The sequence below is a fragment of the Pristis pectinata genome, chromosome 5 (genome assembly GCF_009764475.1).
Source record: "Pristis pectinata isolate sPriPec2 chromosome 5, sPriPec2.1.pri, whole genome shotgun sequence".
Classification (NCBI taxonomy): Eukaryota; Metazoa; Chordata; class Chondrichthyes; order Rhinopristiformes; family Pristidae; genus Pristis; species Pristis pectinata.
In genome coordinates this window covers 71568532-71596208 of record NC_067409.1, presented here as the reverse complement: position 1 = coordinate 71596208, position 27677 = coordinate 71568532, and the positions used below count along the sequence as shown (strand labels likewise).

At 43.2% G+C, this 27677-nt stretch overlaps 1 protein-coding gene across 1 annotated transcript in view; it reads right to left on the bottom strand.

The window, feature by feature from the left end:
• The window catches only part of LOC127570496 (coagulation factor XIII A chain-like), a 106599-nt gene that overhangs the window by 75355 nt on the left and 3567 nt on the right, over positions 1–27677 (bottom strand). Inside the window, exon 2 of the mRNA XM_052016129.1 lies at positions 24526–24702. Coding sequence (XP_051872089.1) covers positions 24526–24685 — 160 coding nt within the window. The 5' untranslated portion in view covers positions 24686–24702. The remainder of the gene's footprint in view (positions 1–24525; positions 24703–27677) is intronic.

Genomic DNA, 27677 nt, shown 5'->3' with positions numbered 1-27677 from the left:
TGACTTTGTCTACACTTCCCACTGCCTTGGGAAAGCAGCCAACATAATCAAAGACCCCTCCCACCCCAGTCATTCTCTCTTATCCCCTGTCCCGTTGGGCAGAAGATACAAAAGCTTGAGAGCACATACCACCAGGCTCAAGGACAGCTGTTGTTATGACTCCTAAATGGACCTCTTATATGCTAAAGATGAATTCCTGATCTTCCAATCTACCCCGTCGTGGCCCTTGCACTTTATGTGTCTACCTGAGCTGCACTTTCTCTGTAACACTATATTCTGCATCCTGTTTTTCTTCTTACTACGTTGATGTAGTTATGTATGGAACGATCTCTCTGGATGGCATGCAAACAAATGCTGTTCACTGTATCTCAGTATTTGAGACAATAATAAACCAAGACCAATACCAGTTGAGCTGCTTGGACTGGTCTCACCGTCCTATGCACAGTGTTATGGCTTTCCACATGCTCCCTCAGGATATCAAGTAAGATCTGCAAGAACCAGTTTCACATTTCTGGAATAACAGGAGAGGATGCATTTGCAACTCTTGATGTGCAGCGGATGCTTCCCACGATTTCCCATCTCAGTCACCTCCTCCAGCCACACCACACTGAGATCCTCCAATGCTGACTTCTTGATTATCCCTGAAATATAATCAGTTCATCATTGGTAGCTGCAGCTTCAGTTTTTAATTTGACCACTGAAGCGTCCTGCATGCCGCTACAATATTAAAGGCGTTGTTGGTGCCTTTGAAGAAGTCAAACATCTAGGGAACACACAAGCCAATCCACATCAGCTGCACATCAAGTTAGACAGACACTGCAAACGTAACCGCCCCAGCAGGATACATCCTGTCCTGTCACACCAGGAATGTGAATTTCTCTCCAGCAGATGCACCTCAATGCACTGAACATCATGGCATTTACTTCAGACTTTTCATTTCCTTTTTAATACTTCTAGATGAAAAATTCTGTCAATGAAACCTAGATCCTTTTCCAATTGCAAATATATGTCTATACAAAAAAATCTCACCTCACCCGAGTCATTGAACTTGAACATAAAAACCTGACTTCCAATTCCTGGAGGAGTTTTTATTGTTTATTTTCATTTGTTTGAATTATTCTTTTCCTGCCAATGGAATTGAATCGTTGGATTCACATCACCTTTTCGCTTTGAAGCGATAGAATTCTCTACCTAGGCGGGCTGTGGATGCTCAGTCACTTAGTACATTGGAGGCTTTTAGATGTTGAAGGAATTGAGGGATACAGGTTAGTGCGGACAACCTACAGTGGGGCAAAAGATCAGCTGTGATATTGAATGGTGGAGAATGTGAAAGGGGCCAAGTCACCTGCTCCTGCCTAGAGACATGAACTGAAGAGACTAAGACTCAGACAGAGCAATGAGGCTGAGAATCAGATAAGTATTGTGTTTAATTATGGATGTGGAGGTAACCAGTGCAGGGGCTGAACTATGGTTGGAAGGAAGCGGATGATAACCAATTAACCTTCCAATCTGCATGCCTTTGGGATGTGGGAGGAAACCGGAGCACAAGTTGGAAACCCATGCAGTCGCAGGAGGAACATGCAAACTCCACACAGACAACACCTATGGTCAGGATTGAACCCGGGTCACAGAAACTGTGAGGCAGCAGCTCTACAGCAAGAGGAAAGATCCCCTCCGCATCCACTAACTGCTGCACTATTATGTTGTTCACAGGGAACAAGGGTAGCAGGCACAGGGGAAGACCAGACCACCACCTGTAGGTTCCCCTCCACATCGTACACCACCCTGACTCAGAAACAATTTCTTCCCCTCCGCCATCATATTTCCTAACAGTCCATGAAGCCATAAATACCATCTTGTTATTCCTTTTTATTGCACTATTTACTTTTTTTTGTCATTTATACTAATTTTATGTCTGCACTGTACTGCTGCCACAAAACAACAAATTTCACATCATATAAGTCAGTGATAATAAATCTGATTCTGATTCTGATTCATTACTTGTCCTTCATCATTTCTGAATCTAAGTCCTGGAGGTCCCTCCCCAACAGCACTAAAAGTTGGTGAGTGTCAAAGGGGACATACCGAATTTCTTTAGCCTCCTGAGGAAGTAGAGGCTCTGGTGAGCTTTCTTGGCCATGGCATCTACGTGATTTGACCAGGACAGGCTATTGGTGATGTTCACCAATAAATGCTGGCCTTGCCGGTGATGTCAATAACCAGTAAAAATGAAAACAATTTTTGCACTCTTTTTCTTCAAAGAGTACAAGGTTTGAGAGTCTAGTTAACATAGGAGTTGAAAATCACCAGAAGGACTGCAGTGGTTCAAGAAGGCAGCTTGCCACCATTTTCTCATGAGGCAATTTGGGAAGGTATTGGTATTGGTTTATTATTGTCGCTTGTACTGAGGTAGAGCGAAAAACGTCTTGCATACCAATTGTACAGGTCAATTCGTTACACAGTGCAGATACATTGAGTCAGTACAGAGTGCATCAATGTAGTACAGGTAAAAACAATGATAGTACAGAGTAAAATGTCACAGCTACAGAGAAAGTGCAGTGCAATAAGGTGCAAGGTCACAACAAGGTAGATTGTGAGGTCAGAGTTCATCTCATCGGATAAGGGAACCGTTCAATAGTCTTATCACAGTGGGGTAGAAGCTGTCCTTAAGCCTGGTGGTACGTGCCCTCAGGCTCCTGTATCTTCTACCTGATGGAAGAGGAGAGAACAGAGAATGTCCCGGGTGGGTGGGGTCTTTGATTATGCTGGCTGCTACACCAAGACAGCGAGAGGTAAAGACAGAGTCCAAGGAGGGGAGACTGGTTTCCTTGACGTGCTGGGCTGTGTCCACAACTCTCTGCAGTTTCTTGCGGTCCTGGGCAGAGCAGTTGCCATACCAAGCCGTGATGCATCCAGATAGGATGCTTTCTATGGTGCATCGATAAAAGTTGGTGAGTGTCAAAGGGGACATACCAAATTTCTTTAGCCTCCTGAGGAAGTAGAGGCTCTGGTGAGCTTTCTTGGCCGTGGCATCTACGTGATTTGACCAGGACAGGCTATTGGTGATGTTCACCAATAAATGCTGGCCTTGCCGGTGATGTCCATAACCAGTAAAAATGAAAACAATTTTTGCGCTCTTTTCTTTCTTCAAAGAGTACAAGGTTTGAGTGTCTAGTTAACATAGGATTTGAAAATCCTCTGTGTTAGATGCTGTAACTGTGTTGAAATGAGAGAGCTAATGATATGACACACATGGCATCTGTTTGAGGTGAACACTATTCTGTACCTCTCTCAGAATGGTTACTCTGGAGATTCCATTTTAAATATCCGTGGTGTATAAGAACGTCATGCTTGGCAGAAGTGCCATTTTCATAGCTCAAAGATAATTGTCATTGCTACTAGTTTAACTGCAGTAGTTATTTCATAAATTTCACTCACTCACTGGGGAAATATCTTGCTTGGTCCGTGGCCTCAACAAACCAGCATTTGAACCATCTATCAGGGAATGGGCTCTGGTTTAGAACACATGGGCTGTGCAAGCTAAGCACAATAAAATAGTTGTGTCAACTATTGGAACAGTGCAATTGTAAAGTCTCATATAACAATAGAAATATTCTTGTTTTTTTCACATTAATTATTAATTAGCTTTAGAAATATCAGCCCCAGAAGAGTTCTGGCTGTGAAGAGCATTCTGGAGAGAGCTGCCCTACAATTGGAACTAGACAGCACAACATGTTGTGAAAAAGTGATCATGCATTACGATAAAGTTATACCCAATGAAAGCTAGTTTCCATAAAGCAAGCAAAGAGGAACGCTGACAGGAGCACAAAAATCTAGGGCAGAGTTTGCTTTAATTTTTCTTCTAATAATTTTGATACATCAAAATAAAGAAGAGCAAATAAGACTTTCTGACGTGCAGTGCCTGTCTGCAATGGAAGAAACACAAGAGCCAACTTGTGCACAGTAAGCTCCCAGACACAGGACGGTGATAATGACCAGATAACCTACTTTTGTTCATGTTAAGTGACAAACATTGACTAGTGCACTGGGCAGAACTTCCTTGCCCTTCATCAAAATAATTAAATACACAGTCAACTGGGCTACGATCTAACATCTCATCTGAAAGATAGCACTTCTGACAGAGCAGCATTCCCTTAGTCAGCCTTCTATTTAAGAGGCAGACCTGTTGAATTACAGAGCCAGAGTGGAACAAGTCACCACAAGGAGGTCTACAGAAAAGAATTCTTTGTTATTGCAACTTGCAGCAGAACCCTTTCTCCATATGGTCTCCTCACTGGCTACACATTTAAACTCTCATATCATTAAATATCATTGGAGGAATGAGGAGAAAGATTTTCACCCAAGGAAAATGGGGTCTGCAAGTCACTGTACAGGTTTGGGAGGTGCTGTTGGAGAATGAAGCCATCCCCACATGTGAAGGGTACGTGCATGAGTATTGAAGAGGAACAGCCTGCACGCCAATAGACCGAGAACTGAGATTAGGATTAGTCTAATTAGCTCCAGTCCTGGCCTGTAGCGACATGTTAGACCCAATTTCTTTCTTCAGTATTGTAAATCAGAGAAAGAATCAACAGGCAAATTAAATCTGATAGAGGTTTTACCTGAGAGAAGTTTATAAGATTATGAGAGGCATAGATAGGGTAGACAGTCAGAATCTTTTACCCAGGGTAGCAATGTCAAATACTAAAGGACATGCATTTACGGTGAGGGGGGAAATTTTAAGGGAGATGTGTGTGGTAAATCCCGGGGTAGCAATGTCAAATACATTTAGGGTGAGAGGGCGAGCTTTTAAGGGAGATGTGTGGAGTAAGTACCCCGGAATAGGCTGCCAGGGGTACTTGTGGAAGCAGACACAGTAGTGATGTTTAAGAGGCTTTTAGATAGACACATGAGTACACAGGGAATGGAGGGATATGGATCATGTACAGGAAGAAGGGATTAGTTTAATTTGGCTCTGTGTTTGGCACAGACATCATGGGCTGAAGGGCCTGTTCCTGTGCTGTACTATTCTAGGTTCTAAATGTCTCTTCCTCCTGAGTTTGCAGGAGGTATTTGAAACAAATGGTAAAATTACAAATTATATTTAGCAGGAGCACTTGCTTTATCTGGGACTGATCACAGCAATAATACTGTGGCATTGGTAAGTGAATTTCAGAAACTTACCAACAGTGGCAGGCCCATGAGATCAGTAGACAGATTGGTGAATCTCAGGCACACAACTCACAGTTATCCAGCTAAGAATCTGTACAGACAATTGTGATCTGTGTGACCATGGTTACTTAGCATGAATTGGCTCCTTGAAAGCTTTGCAAAAATTACCTTTTTAATGGAGGAACCCAAGCAATTTATTGTCAAATGCAAGTTTTGCCTGGACAAGTGTCTCCTCCATGGACTCTGTCTGTACTTCTTGCTGCCTCAGTAAAGCAGTCAATGTAATCAAAGACCCCACCCACCCCAAACATTCTCTTTTCTCCCCCCTCCCATTGGGCAGAAGACACAAAAGACTGAAAGCTCGTACCACCAGGCTCAAGGACAGCTTCTATCCCCCTGTTATAAGAGTACTGAACAGTCCCCTAGTATGATAAGAGGGACTCCTGACCTCACAATCTACCTCATCATGGCCTTGCACCTCATTGTCTGCCTGCACTGCACTTTCTCTGTAACTGTAACACGATATTCTGCATATCCTCAATGCACTGATGTGATGAAATTGGTCTGTAGACATCCAAAACAAAGTTTTTCACTGTACCTCGGTACATGTGACAATAATAAACCAAATTAACAATTACCATTTTCAACTAGAACCTGCTTTGGAATTTGTAAATTAGATTCCAGAGGACCCAGAGAAAGTTGGAAGAACAAAGACCAGCACAAGGCAAGAGGGACAAACCAACAAGGACGTTTAGTTATTTTACACCCAAGGACTCCCTTGTGACTATGACTTGATGATGTTTTTCTGAATTTAGTGCTGGTGTAATTGGACAAATTGGTCACAGAAAACTGTGTGGTTTAGCAATTGGGATTTTGTCCAGTCCTTTAAATAGTTTCCTGTTGTTTGTGCTAAACACCCGTCTCCTGAACTAAAGGCTTGTGGCAAGAGCATGTTGCATGTAAGGAACAGTTAATGAAAGAAATGTGCTTGCATTACCACTTTCTGAGATCCTTAGAAGTGGACATGGAGCAAGAATATGAAAGGGAGATTAAGTTTCTCTGGGCTTTTCACCAAAGCTGTACAGGAGGCCTGCAAAATATGTGTGGAAATTCAAGTCCGGTGGCTTTCTTTCATTCATTATTGGGAAGCGGTAACTTCCAGGTGGGTCAACATTCATTGCCCAGACTTAATTGCCCCTGAGCACCTGCTGGGCCATTGCAGAGTGCAGTTAATGTGGGTCAAATGCTGGACTTTCCAAGGCTGGTCTACAACTCTTCATCCCTGAAGGGTGTTAGTGAACCAAGTGAGTTTTAACAACAATCTGGTAACTGATGCAAATGTTTAGTCCAGACTTTATTATTTCGTTATCTGAGTTTAAATGCCCACTTCCTGCAGTTATAGGTACCAACATTTGAGCTAACATCCCAGGATCAGACATGGCCACTAACATTCCCACCACATCATACAACGAACAACGTCAAGCCTAATCAAACAAGATGTTGCAGAAACTCAGCAGGTCAGGCAGCATCAGTGGACTGATGGACATGATGAGTGGAAATGGACTGTCGATGTTTCGGCTCAAGACCCTTCACCTGGAGTCCACAGATGCTGCCTGACCCACTGAGTTCCTCTAGCATCTTGTTTGTTGCTCCAGATTCCAGCATCTGCAGTCTCTTCTGTCTCCATCAAACCTAATCAGTTCATTACGTAAGGGATAGTTGGGCATTAGCAAAGATTGGAACTTGGGTAACACAAGTTAAGGTAAGAGTATTTTAAAAATAAAATCCAACTTTTGCTTGGACAGACACAATGAACTGTATAAGTCATGAAAGGATATAAAATGGAGACAAAAGCTTATTGCTCCCGATACACGTCTTACCCAAATTGCCTGAGCTAGGGCAGCAAGAATAACAACAGACAAATCCGGTGCTACAGAGGTGTTGCACTTTGGGGGGTCGAATGTAAGGGGAAAGTATTCAGTTAATGGCAGGACCTTTATCGGCATTGGTGTACAGAGGGATCTACGGGTCCAAGCTCATAGCTCACTGAAAGTGGCCACGCAAATAGATAGGGTGTTAAGGAAGGCATATGACATGCTTTCCTTCATTGGTCAGGGCATTGAGTATAAGAGTTAGGAAGTCATGTTGCAGCTGTATAAAATTTTGGTTAGGCCGCTTTGGAATATTGTGTGCAATTTTGCTTGCCCCATTACAGGAATGATGTGGAGGCTTTGGAAAGGGTGCAGTTGCAGTTTACCAGGATGCTGCCTGGATTGGAGGGTATGACCCATAAGGAGGAGTTGGACAAGCTAGGGTTGTTTTCTCTGGGGCATCGGAGGTTGAGAGGAGATCTGATAGAAGTTTATAAAATAATGAGAGGCGTAGATAGGGTAGACAGTCAGAATCTTTTTCCCAGAGTAGAAATGTCAAGTACTAGAGGACATGCATTTAAGGTGAGAGGGGGAAAGTTTAAAGGAGATGTGCAGGGCAACTTTTTACACAGAGAGTGGTATGCATCTGGAATGGGCTGCCAGGAGTGGTGGTGGAAGCAGAATGCGATAGTGGTTTGTAAGATGCTGTTAGATAGACACATGAACGTGCAGTGACTGGAGGGATATGGATCATGTACAAGCTGAAGAGATTTAGTTAATTTGGCATCGTATTAGATATCACGGGCCAAGGGGCCTGTTCCTGTGCTGTACTGTTCTATGTTCTATATCATTCCAAAGCCCTGCCAGTGTTGAAAGATTCACCCAATATTTCCTGTGTGATGGAAGGTCCCTGGAACTACAGCCCTGATCCTTCAGTGAAGGACAGTCATCAGTCAACTCATTGGAAATCAGAAATGTGCGTATAGTCTCTCCCTGCCCCTTGGCATCTTAGAGCTGATTGTCAATACGACAGTACTGCTGGATGCAGGTGTCCAAAATAGTTCTGTTAATTCTGTTTAATATAGTCAGAGCATCCACCAACTCAAAAAGGTAAAAACACATTTATCAGAAAATGTGTTTCTGGATCTCAACAAGAAAATGTTAGAATCTCTGCCCATCACCATTGTTGACACTAATGAATGAAAAATCATCAACACTGCACCAGATATTTGCAAAGGTTGACACCTGCTGTTTGAGCTGATGCTAACATCTGTCCACTAAATTAACAGCAAGTGATAGTGACACATTATGATAAAAGATGTTAATGAAAGTAAACAATGACAAAAAATGCCTGTGCTTGGATTCACCGTTTATTGACACTTGATGTGAGAATGTTGGGACAAGCTATTTATCATTTGATTATGATGAAGCTACAGCAAGAGAGGTCGGCAGGGAGGGAGCTCAAAAATCCAACCTGTAGACTCAGCAGCATGGAAGTTCGTCACTTAATGGTTTAATGGGAGGACGTCAATTCAGACATCAGTGGAACCCAACGGCTCTGGAAGTTCTGGAGCCATCTCACTTAAATCAGGCCAATGGGACAAGTGTGTCAGTCTTGCCCAAAGGGGGCCCGATATAAACAGGGGAGCATGAAGCAGCCCAAGAGCACAAACTGATGCCTTGGGTGGAAAAGTGGCGCAGCTAATAATTTGCTGGCTCACAGCGCCAGAGACCTGGGTTCAATCCTGACTTTGGGTGCTGTCTGTGTGGAGTTTGCATGTTTTCCCTGTGACTGTGTGGGCTTCCTCTGGGTGCTCTGGTTCAAAAAAAATTAAAAAAACATGTTTCCTCCCACATCCCAAAGACATGCGAGTTGGTAGGCTAATTGGCCACTGTAAGTTTCCCCTAATGTGTAGGTGAATGGTAGAATCTGGGGGAATTGATAGGAATTTAGAGGGAATAAAGTGGGACAAGTGCAACTGGGTGGTTGATATTGCTGTGAACTTGGTGGGATGAAGATCCTGCTTCGGTGCTGTATCACTCGATGACTCTGTGACTCTATGACCCAAACAGAAGCAACGACTGGCGAGCATCAGTTCAAGGCTGGTGGTGAGGAGTCCTTAAGTAGACAATGGAAAGTTTTGCTGATTTGAGTCTGTGCACAGTCCTGTCCAAGTGCTGAGCTGGGTAGGTGATAGGGCCTTCCTTAGGTACAGCCCCAGTCAGAGCAGTTTGGGCCAGTGCTGCTGCACTTAGACCACTGGGCTTCCAATGCAGCTGCTGTGATGATGTCATTTCCTCCCTGGCAAACGTTGCTAATCTTGCACAACAGCCCTTCTGAAGTGGGAATTACTTTTCTGAACTATGGATCTTTAACCAAGAGATGGTCTCCAGAACCTGCACAGCTACTCATGCAGCAGAGTGGTCCAAATGTGGTGATCCACTTCCTAATTGGTAATTGGTTTATTATTGTCACATGTACTGAGATGCAGTGAAAAGTTTGAGTATGCATGCCACCCAGAGAGATATAAGTACATTGAGATAGTACAGAGAAAACAGAATGCAGAATATAATGTTACAGTTACAGAGAAAGTGCAGTTCAGGTAGACAAATAAAGTGCAAGGGCCTCGATAAGGTAGTTTGAGAGAGCAAGAGTTCATCTTTATTGTACAAGAAATCCATTCAGGAGGCTGATAATGGCAGGATAGAAGATGTCTTTGAGCCTGGTGATACGAGTTTTTTTGCCACCCCTATAGCAATTAGCCATTATATTTCAATATAATGCAGCACTGACCACAAAGTCTTGTCATTGCAGAAGAAGTGACAGTGTGCACGAGAGCAGCAACCGGGTAAAGCTTCCAACCTCACCTGTTGAAATAACTTTGAGGGAAATGAGCTGGAGGATCATGATTTTCAGGCAGTGATGAACTTCTTGCTCTGGTTGGAGACATGAGTGCTGCCTTCATCGTGCTCACCCCCTGCCAAGTTGCCAGTCAGTGGTAAGGAGGAGGAAGGTGGCATGGGGCAGGGCTTAGCAATCAAAGCAATGGCATCGAAAGGCTACTCCCTGACACAATAGGCACACAGTACTCTTTGAAACTAAGTAACTGGGCAGCATGCTTGCCTCAAATCCTGTAATGCAGGCTTGCACATTGAGGTCCCCCTATTCCAGCTCTTTGCTCCCTTCTGCTGACCATTAGCACCTTCCATTACACAGACCTTGACAGATGGTGACCACAGGATCTGAAACCAGTAGCAGTTAATTAATATTACACATTCTTCCTGCAGGAGCAGAAGTCCAACATAAATCATAGAAGCTTTAAACCCCCTGTCTAACAACCTGTGGTCCTAAAAGTGAACACTCTTCAAATCCATTAGAAAGTTCTGATGCAATCTGCTTCCACCACTCTTTTAGGTGTTTTGTCCCAGGGCTAAAACAGGGCGTGAAAATGTTCTCCCCTTTTCTCCTCTACCTCTTCTGCCAAATAACTTGGTTACCATCCCTGGTGCCAGATAAAACCATTTCTATCTGCTTGTTCCACTAAAACACCCTCATAATTTTGGATGACTTCATTAGGTGTGTCCAGAACCTCTTCTGTTCTAAGGAGCAGTCACAAGTTCTGAAGTCTCTCCACCTAATGGATGTCCTCCATCCCTTGTATCATCCTGCTAACCCTCCTCTATACCTTCTCCAGGGCCATGACATCATTCACCTCTGATGCTTACAACTGGGCTCAGCTGAGGCCTAACCAGTTATCTCTAGAGGTTCAGAGTAACTTTCTTGCATTTGCATTCTGTACCCTTATGTGTAAGGTCAATTTCTCATACACTAACGTCACTAAGGTGCCTTCAAAGATTTGTAAACATGCACCTCTGGTCCCTCTGCTCTCAGAATGGTCTGATTTAGATTGTGCTACTTGTTCCTCCCAGAATGCATCACCTCACAGTTATCCCCATTAATGGCATCTGCCATACCCGTCCCCTTACACCAGTCAACTTTTGGCCATATTCCTGCTTACTCCATACCACACCTCACCACTTGTATTATCCACACAAACTTTGACATTTCCCCCCTGTATTCAATTTCACCTCGTTTGTATAAAACAAGAGAAGGAAAAACCCAGTGAGGACTCTTGGGAGAGTCATCATGTACTTCTGGCCCATCAGGTAAGCATCCAACCACCAATGTTCTCAACCCTTTAATTCCTGCTCAGTTATAGACCCAAGACACCAAGGATTTTTTATAACTTCCTGCTGGAGGAACTCAGCGGGTCAAGCAGCATCTGTGTGGGGGAAAGGAATAGTCAATGTGTCAGGTGGAAACCCCACATCTCAGTCCTGGTACAGGGTTTCAAACTAAAACATTGAAAATTCCTTTCCTCCCACAGATGCTGCTTGACCCACTGAGTTCCTCCAGCAGATTGTTTGTTGCTCCAGATTCCAGCATCTGCATTCTCTTGTGTCTCTCTTTCAAAACTTGTGCTCTTCTGCATACATATGGTCTACCACACCATCTTTATCAACATCCCTTATTCCATCATTGAATAACTCAGTCAGCTTGGGCAGACACAACCTGCCTTTAACAAATTTGTGGTTGCTTCTTTGCTTGTCCAAGTGAAAACTAATGTTACCCCTGGCAATCATCACTAACTTCTCCCAGTACAGGTCCCAGACTGATAAGTCTCTCATTATCAGGTTTATCCCCCTACCCTTGGATGAACAGATGTGCATCATTTACCTTTCCCCAGCCCTCACATAACAAGATTAATAGACTGTGCTTCAGCTTCTATTCTTTCCTCCCCTGCTTCCCTTAGAATCTGAGGACGTATCTAAATTGGGGCATGAGATCCCAATCCATTTACCCTCTTCCTTCTCCTTTTCACCATTCTGCCCTCCTGCTGTAGGAATGAACCTTCCTCTTCATTGGTGAAGGTATTGGTATTGATTTATTATTGTCACATGTACCAAGTTACAGTGAAAGGCTTTGTGTGCCATCCAGAGGTAGTAAAAAGACTACAGAATGCAGTTACTTTTACTGTGCTACAGTTCTGTTACAGAGAAAGTGCAGGTAGATAAATAAAGTGCAAGGGCCACAATGAGATAGATTGGGAGATCAAGAGTTCACCTTTAACATATAGAGGTCCATTCAAGAGTCCGATAACAGTGAGATAGAAGCTGTCCTTGAGGCTGTTGGTTCACGCTCTCAAGCTTTTGTATCTTCTGCCTGACAGGCGAGGGGAGAAGAGAGAATGACTGGGGTGGAAGGGGTCCTTGATTATGTTGGCTGCTTTCCCGAGGCAGCGGGAAGTGTAGACAGAGTTCATGGAGAGGAGGCTGGTTTGCATGATGGACTGGGCTGCATTGGCAACTCTCTGCAATTTCTTGCGGTCCTGGGCAGAGCAGTAGCCGTACCAAGCCGTGATGCAACCAGATAGGATGCTTTCTATGGTGCATCTGTAAAAATCTGGGGACATGCAGAATTTCCTGAGCCTTCTGTGGAAGTAGAGATGCTGGTGTGCTTATTTGACTATAGCATCCTCATGGCTGGACCAGGACAAATTGTTGGTGATATTTACACCTAGGAACTTGAAGCCCTCAACCATCTCCACCTCAGCACCATTGATACAGACAAGGGTGTGTGTTCCACCCCAATTCATGAAGTCAAAGACCAGCTCCTTTGTTTTGCTTTTGGTGTCAAGCCTCATTCAGACTCCACAGGGGTTTGCCTCCTTTACTTCAAATCAGTCCAAACTAATCGTTTAAACTGCCTTTTGAAAATGAATGATCCCGAGTCAGGATGTAATAGTAAAGGCTTCATTTCTACTTGTCCCTTTTTACGAGGGTAAATATTTCAATTCCTGCAGCTAGGCCAGTGCTCTTTACTTATTTATACCATTGCGGTTGCCATGACACCGCTTACAGCTGGCTAAACTGAGGATGCAGGAGCTATAATTGTCTCTCTGTGTTCTGAAGGTGTTTCACTGCAAACAAAGCTCACCCAATGCACAAGGACAAGATTTACATAGGTTCTGATGACTGGAAGCAGGACATGCCAACTCCAGCTCTGTCTATAATCCTTTCCCTTCCTTCTCTAATAATAGCAGTGCATCATTTGATTTGCGTGGCTCAGAAATGTCTCCCGCTCTCCACAGTTCTCGTCCATCTCCCCCAGTGCGGGTACAGCAAGAGCCAGTTAGTATCTTCAGATCTGGATCCACAAGTCCAGAATGCACAACATTAACCAGCCTCTTCAGAACAGATTGGCAAAAGAAGCAATTATTTTTATTTACATTTTCACTGATTGTGGAAGTCCCTCTCATTTACTGTCCGCCACTAATTGCCCTTGAGTCGAGGGCAGCAGTTAAGAATTGACCACACTGGTTGAACTGGGGTCACTGCACTGGTAATGGAGAGCAGATTTTCTCTTCTGAAAGCCCACAGTGAACCAGATGGGTTTTAACTACAGTCTGGTAATGTTGAGGTTACTGTTAATGAGGCTCACATTTAAAAAAGAATGTCCATTTGCTTAACTTTAAATGGCATGGTAGTGTAGCCATTAGCATGACACTATTACAGCGCCAGCAATCTGGGTTCAATTCCTGTCGCTGTCTGTAAGGAGTTTGTACGTTCTCCCCGTGACTGTGTGGGTTTCCTCCAGGTGCTCGGGTTTCCTCCGGGTGCTCAGGTTTCCTCCCACATTCCAAAGACATGCAGGTTAGTAGGTTAACATGGATGTAATTGGGTGGCGTGGGCTCGTTGGGCTGGAAGGACCTATTACCGTGCTGTATCAATAAAGTTTTAAAGTTTTACACTCCCCAACTCCATTGGTGAAGTCTGAATCATTTCTCAGGATCAGTAGTCCAGACTGTGGCTGCAGGACCAGGAACATAAACATAAAGCTTTTGTGGTATTCCTCCTTAATCCTATTAGTAATGGTATTGGTTTATTATTGTCATATGTATTAAGATACAGTGAAAATCTTTTTTATACGTGCCATCCAGACAGATATCTTTATTAGTCACATGTACATCAAAACACACAGTGAAATGCATCTTTGCGTAGAGTGTTCTGGGGGCAGCCCGCATGTGTTGCCATGCTTCCGGCGCCAACATAGCACGCCCACAACTTCCTAACCCATACATCTTTGGAATGTGGGAGGAAACTGGAGCACCTGGAGGAAACCCACACAGACACAGGGAGAACGTACAAACTCCTTACAGACAGCGGCTGGAATTGAACCCGGGTCCCTGGTGCTGTAATAGCGTTGCACTAACCACTACACTACATTCCATACATAATTACATCAAGGTAGTAAAAAGAATAAACAGAATGCAGAATACAGTGTTGCAGTTACAGAGAAAGTGCAGTGCAGGTAGGCAAATAAAGTGCGAAGGCCACAACGAGATAGATTGGGAGATCAAGAGGTCATCTTCAGTATATGAGAGATCAGTTCAAGAGTCTCATAACAGTGGGATAGAAGCTGTCCTTGAGCCTGGTGGTATGCATTCTCAAGCTTTTATATCTTCCTTACCAGAGAAGAGAGAGAAGAGAGAATGACCAGGGTGGCAGGGGTCTTTGATTATGTTGGCTGCTTTCGTGAGGCGGTGGGAAGTGTAGACAGAGTCAGTTAAGGGGAAGTTGGCTTGCGTGATGGACTGGGCTGCGTTCACAACTCCCTGCAATTTCTTACAGTCATGGGCTGAGCACTTGCCATACCAAGCTGTGATGCACCTAGATAGGATGCTTTCAATGGTGCATCTGTAAAAACTGGTGAGGGTCATTGGGGACTGAATTTTCTTTGCCTTCTGAGAAAGTAGAAGCACTGGTGTGCTTTCTTGACTGTAGTGTCCATTTGGCTGGACCAAGACCAATTGTTGCTGATGTCTACACCTAGGAACTTGAAGCTTTCAACCATCTCCACCTCAGCACCACTGATACAGACAGGAATGTGTACTCTACCAAACACAATGGTATAAGATACAAATTATTTCCAGACAGATCAGAGCTGACGAAGGGGTGATGTTTCCCTCTACAAGGGGTTCTAGACCCAGGGATCACAGTCTCGGGATAAGGGTAGCTGATCGTGTGCCAGGTTTGTCCTACATGGTGTCAGGCTTCTGAGTATTGCTGGACCTGCACTGATCTGGGCAAGTGGAGGGTGTTCCATCACATCCCTGAATTGTTCCTTGAAGATGGTGTAAAAGCCTTGGGGTGTTAGGGATGAGTCACTCACTGCAGGATACTCTGCCTCTGACCTGCCCTTAGAGCCCGAGGGTGGTGTTTTCTACCCACAAGGACTATGGAGGCTCGGTTGCTGAGAATATTCAAGACATGGCCACTGTAATTGTCCCAGTTGTGCAGGTAAGTTGTAGAATCTGGGAAGAGTTGATGGGAATGTGGAGAGAATAAAATAAGTGTGCATGGTGCTCAGCACTGACTTGAGGGGCTGAATAGCCTGTTTGTGTGCTGAATGAATTTATATCTCTATAACAGAGATTGGTGAATGTTTAGATATTATGGGAATCAAGGGAATGAGCTGATGCAGGAAATTGGAACTGAAGTAGAGGATAAGCCACAATTTTATTGATGGAGAGAACAGATACAGGGTCCGAATGGCGTACTGACGCTTCTGTTCCTTATGTTCTAGCAAGTACTGACCAGGGGAGGTCCTTGCCAACATTTTTTCCAGGGTAGTTATTCCCCAATGATCCACACATTCCTGACCACAGGCCCTTTCTGTCCTCTCTCTAATGTTAGCTCGTATACTTCAGCCTGCCTGCCCTCAGCCATTCTGCACTCTAGTTAGAATCATGGAGTCATGTAGTCATACAGCACAAAAACCAGCCTTTCAACCAAGTTCCCTGACTGAGCTAGTCCCATTTTCCTGTGTTTGACCCCTATTTCCTCTTAAAAACATCCTCAGCTGAGAGTAACACAGCATGGTGTAACCTTAAATTGGTAATATGAAAGCAAGTGCATGCTTAACAGAACAAAATAAAAAAGTAGAAGCTGATCTTCATTCACTATCTCATGTTAATGTGTTTCTGCTATTAACAAGAGCAATACTGCAATAGGTTTGACAGGCTGCAGAGTCTGTCATGTAATGCCTATTGACGTGGATCTGCTCCGCCTGTCGACTCTGGCAGACACAAGAGTGCGAACCAAAGGGACACAACTGACTTCTCTCTTTCTAATCAATATTTATGGCATTATTTATCTCACCAATCTACCTTTCAGTTCTGTATGTCTAATACCATCAGCCTCAACAGACAAAATACAACCATTCACCTCACTGTCTAAGAGGTAAAATTGGCAACCTTTAATTTTAAATATAAATGTTGGTTAACTGAACAGAATTCATTTGATCTCCATCCCCTGGCAAATATAGCCAGCTGTCCCACAACAGAAGGAGGTACAGGAAATAAGAAAGGGATCTTACAACCTTGGACTGGGATCATCATAAATAGAGCATAGTTTATTTGTAAAATTCTGGCTGATTTTCACAAGGTTTCACCTGATAAAATGTAGCTTGCTGCAGCATGTGACACTAATGAGCAGCTATTCAGCAGAAAAAAAAGTGTACATGTATGATCAGTGATGGACAAAGAGGTGGAAGTTTTCCCGTATTATTCTTGGATTTTTTTGTTCTGGGACCTGTGTATCACCGGGCAGGACTGTATTTATTTCCCTTCTCCAATTACCGTTGAGAAAGTGGTGGTGAGCTGCCTTCTTGCAGTCCTTCTGGTGAAGGTGCTCCCACAGTGCTGTTGGGGAGGGAGTTCCAGGGTTTCAATCTAGTGATGATGGAGGACTGGTGATATATTTCCAGGTCAGGATGGTGTGGGACTTGGAGGGAAACCTGCAGGTGATGGCGCTCCCATGCACCTGCTGTCCTTCTTGATGACAGAGGTCTCGGGTGTGAAAGGTGCCATTGGAGTGGCCTGGATAAGTAACTGCAGATCATTTTGTAGATGGTACACAATGCAGCCACTGTGGGCTGGTGGAGGAGGAGCTGAATGAGTAAGGTAGCAAATGGGTTGCCATTCAAATGGACTGCATTGTCTGCATGATGTTGAGCTTCTATAGATCTGTTGGAGCTGTACTCAGTCAGGCAAGTGGAGAATGTTCCATCACACTCCTGCCTGGTGCTTTGTAGATGGTGGAAAGGCTTTCTGGTTATTCAAGAGGTGAGTCACAAGTCACACTTTGTCTCACTCTCGTAACGATGTTTTTATTGGGTTGGTCCAGTTGAGTTTCTAGTCAATATGATGCCAGGATGTTAATGGTGGCGAACTCGGCAAAGATAATGCCACTGAATATTGAAGGTAGGTGGTTAGACTCTCTCTTGATGGAGACTGTCATTATCTGGCAGTTTTGTTGCACTAAAGTTACTTGCCAATTATCACCTCATGCCTGAGTGTTGTCCAGGTCTTGCTGCATACAGACATGGGCTGCTTCATTTGTTGAGGAATGTGGATGGAATTGAATAGCGTGCAATTATTGAACATCGCTGCTTCTGAACTTATGATGGAAGGAAGGTCATTGATGTTGGAGATTGAGGTTGAACATTAAGGTTGAAGGTGGTTGGGCCTAGGACACTGCCCTGAGGAAACCCGGCAGTGATAACCTGGGGCTAAAATGATTGACCTCCCACAACTACAACCATCTTCCTTTGTGTGATATGACTCCAACCATTGCAGTCTTTCACCCTAAAGCCCAGTGACTTCAATTTAACCAGGGCTCCATGATGCCACATTCCGTCAAATTCTGCTTTGATGTCAAGGGCAGTCACTCTCGCCTCTCCTCTGGAATTCAGCTCTTTAGTTTGTTGTTGGAGCCAAGCAGCCCCGGTAAAACCAAAACTAGACTACGGTGAGCAGGTTATTAGTGAGGAAGTACCATTTGATAACACCAAAGATAGTTGTCAGTACTTCTATATTAGATACCGGTACATAAAATCCTGGATAAACCCAGCATTGCATGAATTATTTTTATTGTATAAGGACCAAGAGTTAACAATATATATCCTGGTGGGCAGTGGTACTGGTTTGTGTTTTCTTCAGTAGAAACCTTTATTGTGTTGGCATATCCTGTCTACTCTTCTCTTGTAAACTTTCCTCAATTCCGAAGAATTCTTTGCTATATCCATGTTGTAGCCAATTATTTTATGATACCTCTTATTTTAATACTATTTACAAAGCATTAACGAATCCCACAATTGTTTTTGTCAGACATAAATGTAGCTACAGCATATCCGGTAGCTGAGCTCTAGTCACTGCTGAGTCCTTGTTCTGCTCTCCACCCCAACCCAGCTCCAGGTTGGGGAGAACCATCCATCCGTATCAGGTTCATACAAGCACGGGGAGTGTGTGGGAAGCAGAGAGCCTGACTGCAGGTCTGAGTGTACAATAATTACAATGATTAGAAGCTACGTTTTAATTTTGCACAATACAATTGTGAATCATAGAGTTATAGAGCACAGAAACAGGCCCTTCAGCCCAACTTGCTCATGCCAACCAAGTTGTCTAGCTGAGCTAATCCCAATTGCCTGCATTTGGCCCATATCCCTCTAAACCTTTCCTATCCATGTACTGTACTTGCATGTTTGGTGTGTGTGTGTGTGTGTGTGTGCATGCAAATTAATTTTGCATAAAACAGTCCAAAAATTACAACAAAACATGAACATGAAAACAAAGATTGAGTAAAAAAGTGTCCCTTGGTGAGAGTGACGGGGCTGACTGCAACTATCTTGTGAAGACAGTTGGCAGGATCATGGAGTTATGGACACAGCTCAGCACATTACGGAAACCAGCCTCCCCTCCAAGCACTCAGTCTATACTTCTTGCTGCCTCGGTAAATCAGCCAACATAATCAAAGACCCCACCCACTCCGGACCTTCTCTCTTCTCCCCTCTCACAACAGGCAGAAGATACAAAAGCCTGAAAGCAGGTACCACCAGGCTCAAGGACAGCTTCTATCTCACTGTTATAAGACTATCGAATGGGACTTTTTGTACGATAAAATGGACTCTTGACCTCACAATCTACCTCGTTATGGCCTTGGACCTTATTGTCTGCCTGCACTGCTCTTTCTCTGCACCTGTAACACTTTATTCTGCATTCTGTTATTGTTTTCCCTTGTACTACCTCAATGCATTGCTGTAATGAAGTGATCTGTATGGATGGCATGCAAAACAAAGTTTTTCGCTGTACCTCAGTACATGTGACAATAATAAATCAATTACCAATTATGGCAAGTACATCCTTTTTTTAGGTAGGGAAACCAAAACATTACTTCATATTCCAGGTACAATTGTAGAAAGACAGCTTTACTCTTGCTTTACAGTAAAGACCAACATGACATTTGCCTTCCGAATCGCTTAGTTCACCTGCTTGCTGGCTTTCAGTGACTTTTATACAAGGATCTCCAGGTGTCTTTGAACATAACAATCAGTCTACGTTTGGTTTTCCTTCAAATTCCTTCTTGTCCATATCATTCCAAGACAAACTTAGGCAGGTTCTAAGAGCACAGGAGGAAGCCACTTAACCCACCAACTAGTTAGAACATGCTGAATTACATCATTTTATCTCAGATCATTTGACACCCTCATGGCAAAAGATATTTGACCTCTGTTGTTGAGTTTTCAGGTTGAGACCCTGATGCGGGGTCTTGATCCAAAACCTCAACAATTCCTTTTGTTGGATTCAACTGTTTTAAGTAGTTTTTTAACATGTATAGTGTTTAGTACACCTCAAGTGGCTGCACAAGGAACGGCCGCTTCCTAGCTTATTGGTTCGTCCATCAGGTGAATACGTGTTTTCTCATTGGTTGGTTTTGCCACAGGTATCTAATAGGTTTTCTGATTGGACAATTGTTAGCTAAGGAGTACCTCCTATCACAGGTATAAAAGGTGTTGTTTTTTGTTAATCTCTCTTTTGCCTTTATCTCTCTCTTGCTCTCCCCCCTCCCCCCCCCCCACCCCACCCCACCCCCAGCCCTAGCTCATTTTTGGTTCCTTCTGCCTTGGCTCATCTCCTAGTAGTAAAGCTAGTGCCATGTGCTCTGTGACTGTTTCTTTGTTTTAAACTTTTCCAATAAAACTTTGTGAAGCACCAGGTTGTTTTCAACTCATTCTGGGACTTCTGAAAGAACCTGTGGATTTGAAAATAACCAGATCCGACACTTTCCTCCCACAGATGCTGCTCAACCTACTAAGTTCCCCCAGCAGATTTTATTTTGCTCCAGATTCTTGCATCTGCAGTCTCATGTCTCTCCGTTAAGCCTCTATTCTTTGAAGTTAAGAATTGGGGGTGATCTTATTAAAACATATAACATCCTGAGGGGGCTTGACAGGGTGGATGACAAGATGTATTCATTAGTGGGAGAGTATCATATGATAGGACATCATTACAAGATTAGGGGATAGTCACTTAAAACTGAGGCTTCATATCTCACAGAGGGTCATGTTCTCTGGAATTCCCTACTCCAGAAGGTGGTGGAGGCTGGGTCATTGGGGGTATTAAAGAGGAGGTAGATAAGCTTGGGGAACTGGCACCAAAGACAAAATGAGGCCTGGGACAGATCAGCCATGATCTTATTGAATGGGGGGGAAGGTCTGAGTTCTTGTGTTCTCATCCCCCATGCATACAAGATCATTCTCAGACTTAGAAACTCCAAGTGCCTAAACTGATGCAGTGACAAGACAGTGTCCCCCTGCTATGTGCAGGGAGAGGCTGTGGGCATTGTGTGAACATGCCTTGGGATGGAACAGGGTGCATGGGTGATGGACTTTTAGCAAAAAAAAATGCAATAGCAAGGAACACAAGAGCGGAAACCTGAGCAAAAGGTTTCAATTGTATGACGACAGACAGCTTTAATTGACAGTGAGGTCCCTAATCTTTTCCAATGGTGTCCACGTTGCTAATATCATCTTCAAGACTTGATACATTTTTAAGCTTTAAATAGCCTTTCCAACGAATCACTTCCTTTTGTGGTTCTTTAAGCTATCCTCCTGAAGTTTGGAGGAAAATGCTGGAAGTTCAAGGAATAATGACAAAAGTGTTTTGTCAAAATTCATTTTTTTAAAAGCAGGCAATGCTTATTTAAATGATTTTATCAAAGTTGAATTGTTTTTCCATTCATGAAGAATTCCAGCACAGCAAGCAACACATCAATTTAAAATAAAACCTGATGTAAAGGATATTTTGAAAGAAAAGATCATTGATGTCATTAAAGGCTTTATCCGTGCAGAAATGCATCTTTCATGAGCCAAGACATGAAAGGATTCCTAAGTCCCTTGCCATCTGCTTCTTAACTGCTTATTTTTATTTGATTTTTACATCTGCAAACATTTAGTTGCTTTATTAATTCAGAAAAGCATCCCAACAACACTCAGATCTTTGCATGCAACAAACAACTGCTATGTTTACAAATCAAAATGATCGAAGGTCAGGCCCATTGTCTATAAGCTGTTCATATGAATCTACCTCTCACCCATTCGCTCTCCTGCAAATAATTCACTACTCTGCAGCTCCCAGCAAGTAACTGCAGCACCTGTCTGAACATCTGGAAAAGTTGACAGTAACGTTTGGCCTCAGACCTATGGCCAATAATCACACAATTTATCTGCCCACTATCCTAGCACAACTTAAAGGGACTTCTGATGAACATGTCTCCTACTGAGTCTTTTGCAATATTTTTTTGAGAATGAACAAAGTATAAACCAATACATCTTGAGCAGTATCTTCATTAAATTAGTGCCCAAGGGCAAGAGTAACAGTATAATTCTTGCATCCACTAGATGTGGACACCACTGGTGTTGCTCTCCATCCCTCATTGCCCCTGATTAATTCAGTTAAGAGTCAACCACATCTTTGGTCTGGAATCAGACATAGGCAAACTGGGTAAGAACAGCAGATTGTTCCCGTTAAGAACATTTGTGAACCAGATGGGGTTTTACAACGATCCACAGCTTTTTCTTAAAAAAAAGAACACAGATTTATTTAATTGGTTGAATTTAAGTTCCTCAGCTGCCACCGCAGTACTTGAACCCTTGGTACAATAGCTGAGAACTCTGGTTCCGTGGCCAGTAACTTAACCATTACATTACTGCATCATCATGCTGATAGCTACAACTTTCATTGGCTTCATCATAAATGACCACAAAACACTGGTGCAAAACCTGAAAGTCAGCCCAGCAGCTGATACAAGAACAAGGAAAACTGACCAGTTGCCGCATTGGTAGTGTGTGTGTACATCGAATGCAACAGACATTTAGTTTCCTGAACTAAGGACATAGAGCAGCAATCACTGTGGATCCTTCACCTCATCCACATCCCTGCCTGACTCTCACATCCCTCCATTCCATCAGCATCCAGTCTCAGCTTTGAGTCTTCCTCATGACAGATCATCCACAGCCCTCTGGGGAGAGAATTCCGAATATTTGCAACCCTCTGTGGAAAGAAATTTCTCCTCATTTCTGTCCCAAACATCGACCCTTTACCCTGCACTACACCTCTTGTTCTAGATGCTTCAACCCAGATAGTGGGCTGTGTCCCTGGATCTATAACTGATACTGTTTTCTGACACAAAGATGGAGAAGGTGACCAGTGTGGTTCAAGTAGCTAAACGTCGGATACAACTTTTTATCATAGGGGATGAAATGAGACTTTGGCAGTAATTGCAAAAGAGACTCGCGGCAATAGACTGGTGGGTTTCATGTTGCACTTGACCTCTTGTAAAGTTAATGAAGCATGGTGTAAGGAGGGCTCCCCAGTCAATCCAAGCACTTGCAAAGTGTGGCAAAGACCAAATTTAACACTAATGCTTGAAATTCCCACTGGTCAATCAGGAATATGGGAAGCCAATCAGGGAATGGGACTAGACAGACAGCTCTTTGATGAAGCCAACACAGTCTGGACGGGTTGAATGGCTTCTGCCCCAGCTGTATAATTATATCAAGAGGAAGATATCCAACAGAATATATTTGTTGGGAAATGGACAGTCCCTTCAGCTGGCCTAGGTCTCGACCCGAAACCTTGACTCTCCATTTCCCTCCATATATGCTGCCTGACCTACCGGGTTCCTCCAGTGTTTTGTGTGTTGCTCCAGATTCCAGCATCTGTAGTCTCTGTATCTCCAGAATATATTTGTTCCCCAAGAACTATCTAGTACCTAGCAGGAGTTTAACATTTCTCCAGCCTCAGAGTCGAACCCAACAATTGTCAACTTATTGATCAATTGTGGGAATACTTCTAAATGCAACCACAACACTCCCTTACTTTAAACTCCTTGTCAAACATGATTTTACAATTTGTAGCCATTCAAATAAAATCTCAAATTCACAAACCTGCTGCAGTTTGGGGGTTTTAATTTTACTCACAGTTCCTCGCTTTAAAGCAATCCTTTGTTCTTGATGAGAAGCTCTGAATTCATCCTATTATTCATTTAAGAGGGGAATTCAAACCAAATTCCCAGCAGAACACAAACTTTTGGAATATTTTGAGCAGAGGAATATTTTAACAGAGCTGCATAAAATGGTGAAGCAAGAACAGACAGAGACAGTCGCTCGATGGTTGAGGAAATGTAGAACGGAGGATAGACGTCTGAATTAATGGGTGAGTTTAGTACAGAGAGCAGAAAATGTTTTGTTTTTAAACAGATTGGGTTATGGAGTTGTGGAAACCCAACTGGAGATAAACTGTGGAGCAAAGGTCCTGGCTGGAAAGTTATTTAGAACTGATCTAGGTCCACCACTTGAACTTTGCCACAAGTGCGGCAGATATGCATACTTTTGCCACAGTTACTGCAATCAATCAGGACCACTTGGAATCCACAGTGTGTGGAACCCAGGCAGCACTTTGCAGCTGAATAAAAGGCCTATCTTGTTTTTCTGATGTGGTTGGATAGGATTACCCAACATTGGTCATGGTGAAAACATTCCATTCTTTGACCTACACACTCATCAACCTCTACTGTGAAATAGATCTTTTTGTCAGTGCATAGAATTAATCACTTCATCCTGTTTCTCTTTGAGTTAATTTCAGTTGCACTGCAGGAACCAGCAAGCCTCTGCTTAATAGATTATTATTTGCAAAGGAATTGATTTCAGGTCAGGAGCACCGTGTGATGAAGGGGTGATTTTTGAATGTCCCAATCACCCACTGCGTTAATAGGAAGAACTACAATTTCAATTTGAAGCATTTACTGCATGTGCTCTAACCTGCTGTTTTCTTAAATCTATCAAACTGTCGACCAGCTAATCAATAAACCTCCTTTTGTAACGACATTTCACAATGTCAGCAGGCTCCCAATCCTCGATGTTCATCACCATTATAGCTTCTACATCTCAGATAAATGCTCACAAAAACCCAGACCTGGTTACCACACTCAAATCATTTACCAGTTATTTAAATTAGTTCATCAGTTAGACGAGAATAACCATGGAGATATCAGAATCTTCTGAAAGCCCCACATTAATTACCTTGCAGATTAGGTGGTGTTCTAGGAGTCATTCCAAAATACTGAAAGTCAGGGATGGCATTCTCTTCAGCATTGGAATAATTGGAAGGGATGGCCTGCCGCCCAATGTATGAAGTCAATGGCTTTCTTCTGTTTGGATTATTGGTGCTTGGTTCAGACATCTCTCTAATGTTCAAACCTGTTGAAACACAGATGGAGTCAGGTTAACTAAATTCATTAACAGATGGATGGAAAGCAGAACAAATAGCCTGACCGACTATTAGCAATGTATGAGGGACATACAAATCATTCTTCTCTGGGTTGTAGTCTACCCCCTGCAAACTAAATACTCCAAGTCACCGGGTCACCATTGGCCCAACACGTCCATGTTTTGTCCTTTTGTCCATCTACACAAATCCCATTTGCCTGCATTAGGTCCATATCATAGAACATATGTTCTATGCCTACGATGTTGTGCCGACCTATGTAAACCTACCCCACAGTCAATCTGACCCTTCCCTCCGACACAGCCCATAACCCTCCGTTTTCCTTACAACTGTGTGCCTGTCCAAGAGTTTTTTAAAATGTTCCTATTGTATCAGCCTCTACCACCACCCCCAGCAATGCGTTCTAAGCATCCACCACTCTCTGTGTAAAAAACCTACCTCTGATATCTCCCCTAAACATTCCTTCACTCACCTTAAATGGATGTCCTCTGGTATTGGCCATTGCCGCCCTGGGAAAAGGTGCTGGCTGTCCACTCTATCTATCTCTCTCATAACCTTATACACCTCTATCAAATCGCCTCTAATCTTCCATCACTCCAAAGAGAAAAGCCCTAGCTTGCTTAACCTTTCCTCATAGGACATGTCCTCTAATCCAGGCAGCAACCTGGTAAATCTCATCCGCACCTTCTCTAAAGCTTCCACATCCTTCCAATAATGAAGCAATATCCTTCTACGCCATGCCTATTTAAGTGTCTGTCTAAATACCTCTTAAGTATCGTGATTGTATCTGATTCCACCACCTCCTCTGGCGGCAAGTTCCAGATCTCAACCACTATCCATGTCAAAAAAACTTCTCTCTCAGATTCCCTTTAAAACTCCCATCTCTCACCTTAAAGCTATGCCTCTTTTTTTGTTCAATTGAGTGCAGATCCTCCCCAGGTTCTGTCAGGGTGCTGTTCCTGTGAATCGTTCATAACCCGGACAGTTCACAAATTGGAAATGCAGCCATGAACCAAGTTCCCACCCAGCAGAAGATGCCCGCAGCCCCCATAGCAGGTGGCAAATCCTTCCCCATCCATCCCGCCAGTCTTCCAAATGCTCGTTCGTATGTACAGGCTGTACATAAGTCGGGCATATGTAACCTGGGGAGGACCTGTATTTCCAAGTGTAACAACACTGCAAACTCTGGACATCTGAAACAAAACACTCAGTGGAGCTCAGCAACTGTGAGAAGAGCGAAACCAGGTTGATGAACTTTTGCTTGAACTGTGTCAGTGTGTCAATGTTTTCTTAAATGAAAACTTAACCGATCAGTTCCATTTTTCCGCATTCATGAAGGTTAACTGCATCAGTCTGGGTCAGTGTGATGAGCTCCATTATGCTATTGACAGTCATTGGTCATGCTTATAAATGACAGATGCCCTTTTAGTCAAGTGCCATCACATTCCATGGAAGAGTTCAATGTGGATCATTGAGGAGGGGAGAGCTGAGAGGAGAAATCAGAGGACATCCTCGGTGAGAGAGGAAGAGAAATCTTTATAACGTTCATTCCATTTCCCAGCAGTTTGGATTCAATTGCATTGAGGTTACACCATAGGCAGCTACACATGTCCCAGAATCCCTTGAAGTTCTCCTGAACTGGTTATATTGAGCTCTCTTCACAGTCAAAGCAGTTTGATCATTATTACTTTCACAATGCTAACAATTTTGTAAACTGTACCTGAAATGTATCTATTGTTTTTGCTTTCATATTTAGCATGAATTGTAACTGTAAATAGATTGTTAACAGTGCCTACGTTACATAGTGCGTTTCTGTCTGGCACCCGCTCCTTGATAATCCATTGAAATCATAGAATGGTTCAGTACAGTTGCAGGTTATTTGGTCCATTGAGTTTGCAGTGGTTCTTTCAAGGAGCAATCCTAGTAGTCCCACTATTAGTAGTTTTTAAACTACTAATAAATAATTTTACAGTGTTGAAATAGGAGACAGGGCACAACTGGTCTTTACCAGTGTTTAACCACCTTCCCCACCCCCCAAGTGGAGTATTCCACTTGTCCCCTTGCGCCTGTTCCACCAATCAATAGCTCTTCAGTTATCTTAGCGACACTCTCCTGCACTAACCCCTGGACTAGTATCTAATGTTCTATTGATTTCTTTCTTGAATATATTCAATGACTGAACTTCCATAACCTTCTTGGGTAGACAGTTCCACAGATACACCACCCTCTGGATGATAACATTCTTCTCATCTCCAATCTAAATGGGACTCCTCATTTTCAGAACCTGAACATTTTCATTGAGGGGAAACCTCAACAGTGAGTTTGAACTAGAGACCTCGTGTTGGGGAACCTCATCCCTGCAACTACCCTGCCAACCTTCTAAGAATTGTGTACATTACAATAAGATCACCCCTCATTCTTCTAAACTCAAGAGAGTACAAAGCCCATTGGCTTAACCTCTCCATTTATTATAAACCACTATCCCAGGAATCAATCTGGTGAACTTTTGTTGGCCTCAGTCTATCACGTGTATCCTTTCTTAGATAAGGAGACCAGACCCAAACACAATATTCCAGGTGTGGTCTCACCAGGGCTCTGTATAATTGGAGCAAGACACCCTTTACTCTTCTATTCAAATCCTTCTTGAATAAAGGCCAATGTACTTAGTTGTCTACCTGATTGTTTATTGAACCTTACAGGACCCCCTGAACATCAACACCTTTCCATCTCACCATTTAAAAGATGCTCCATCTCTCTACTTTTCCTACCAAAATGACAACCTCACATTGTTCCACATCATATTCCATCTTCAATGTCCTTACCCATTCAATTACACTCTCCGCATCCACCTGGAAACCTTGCTGCGTCCTTCTCCCCTCACTCTTCTTCACTGACCTCTATTAACCCATTCCTTTCCCCCTTTGAGCTTAATCAGCTCTTTATGCTG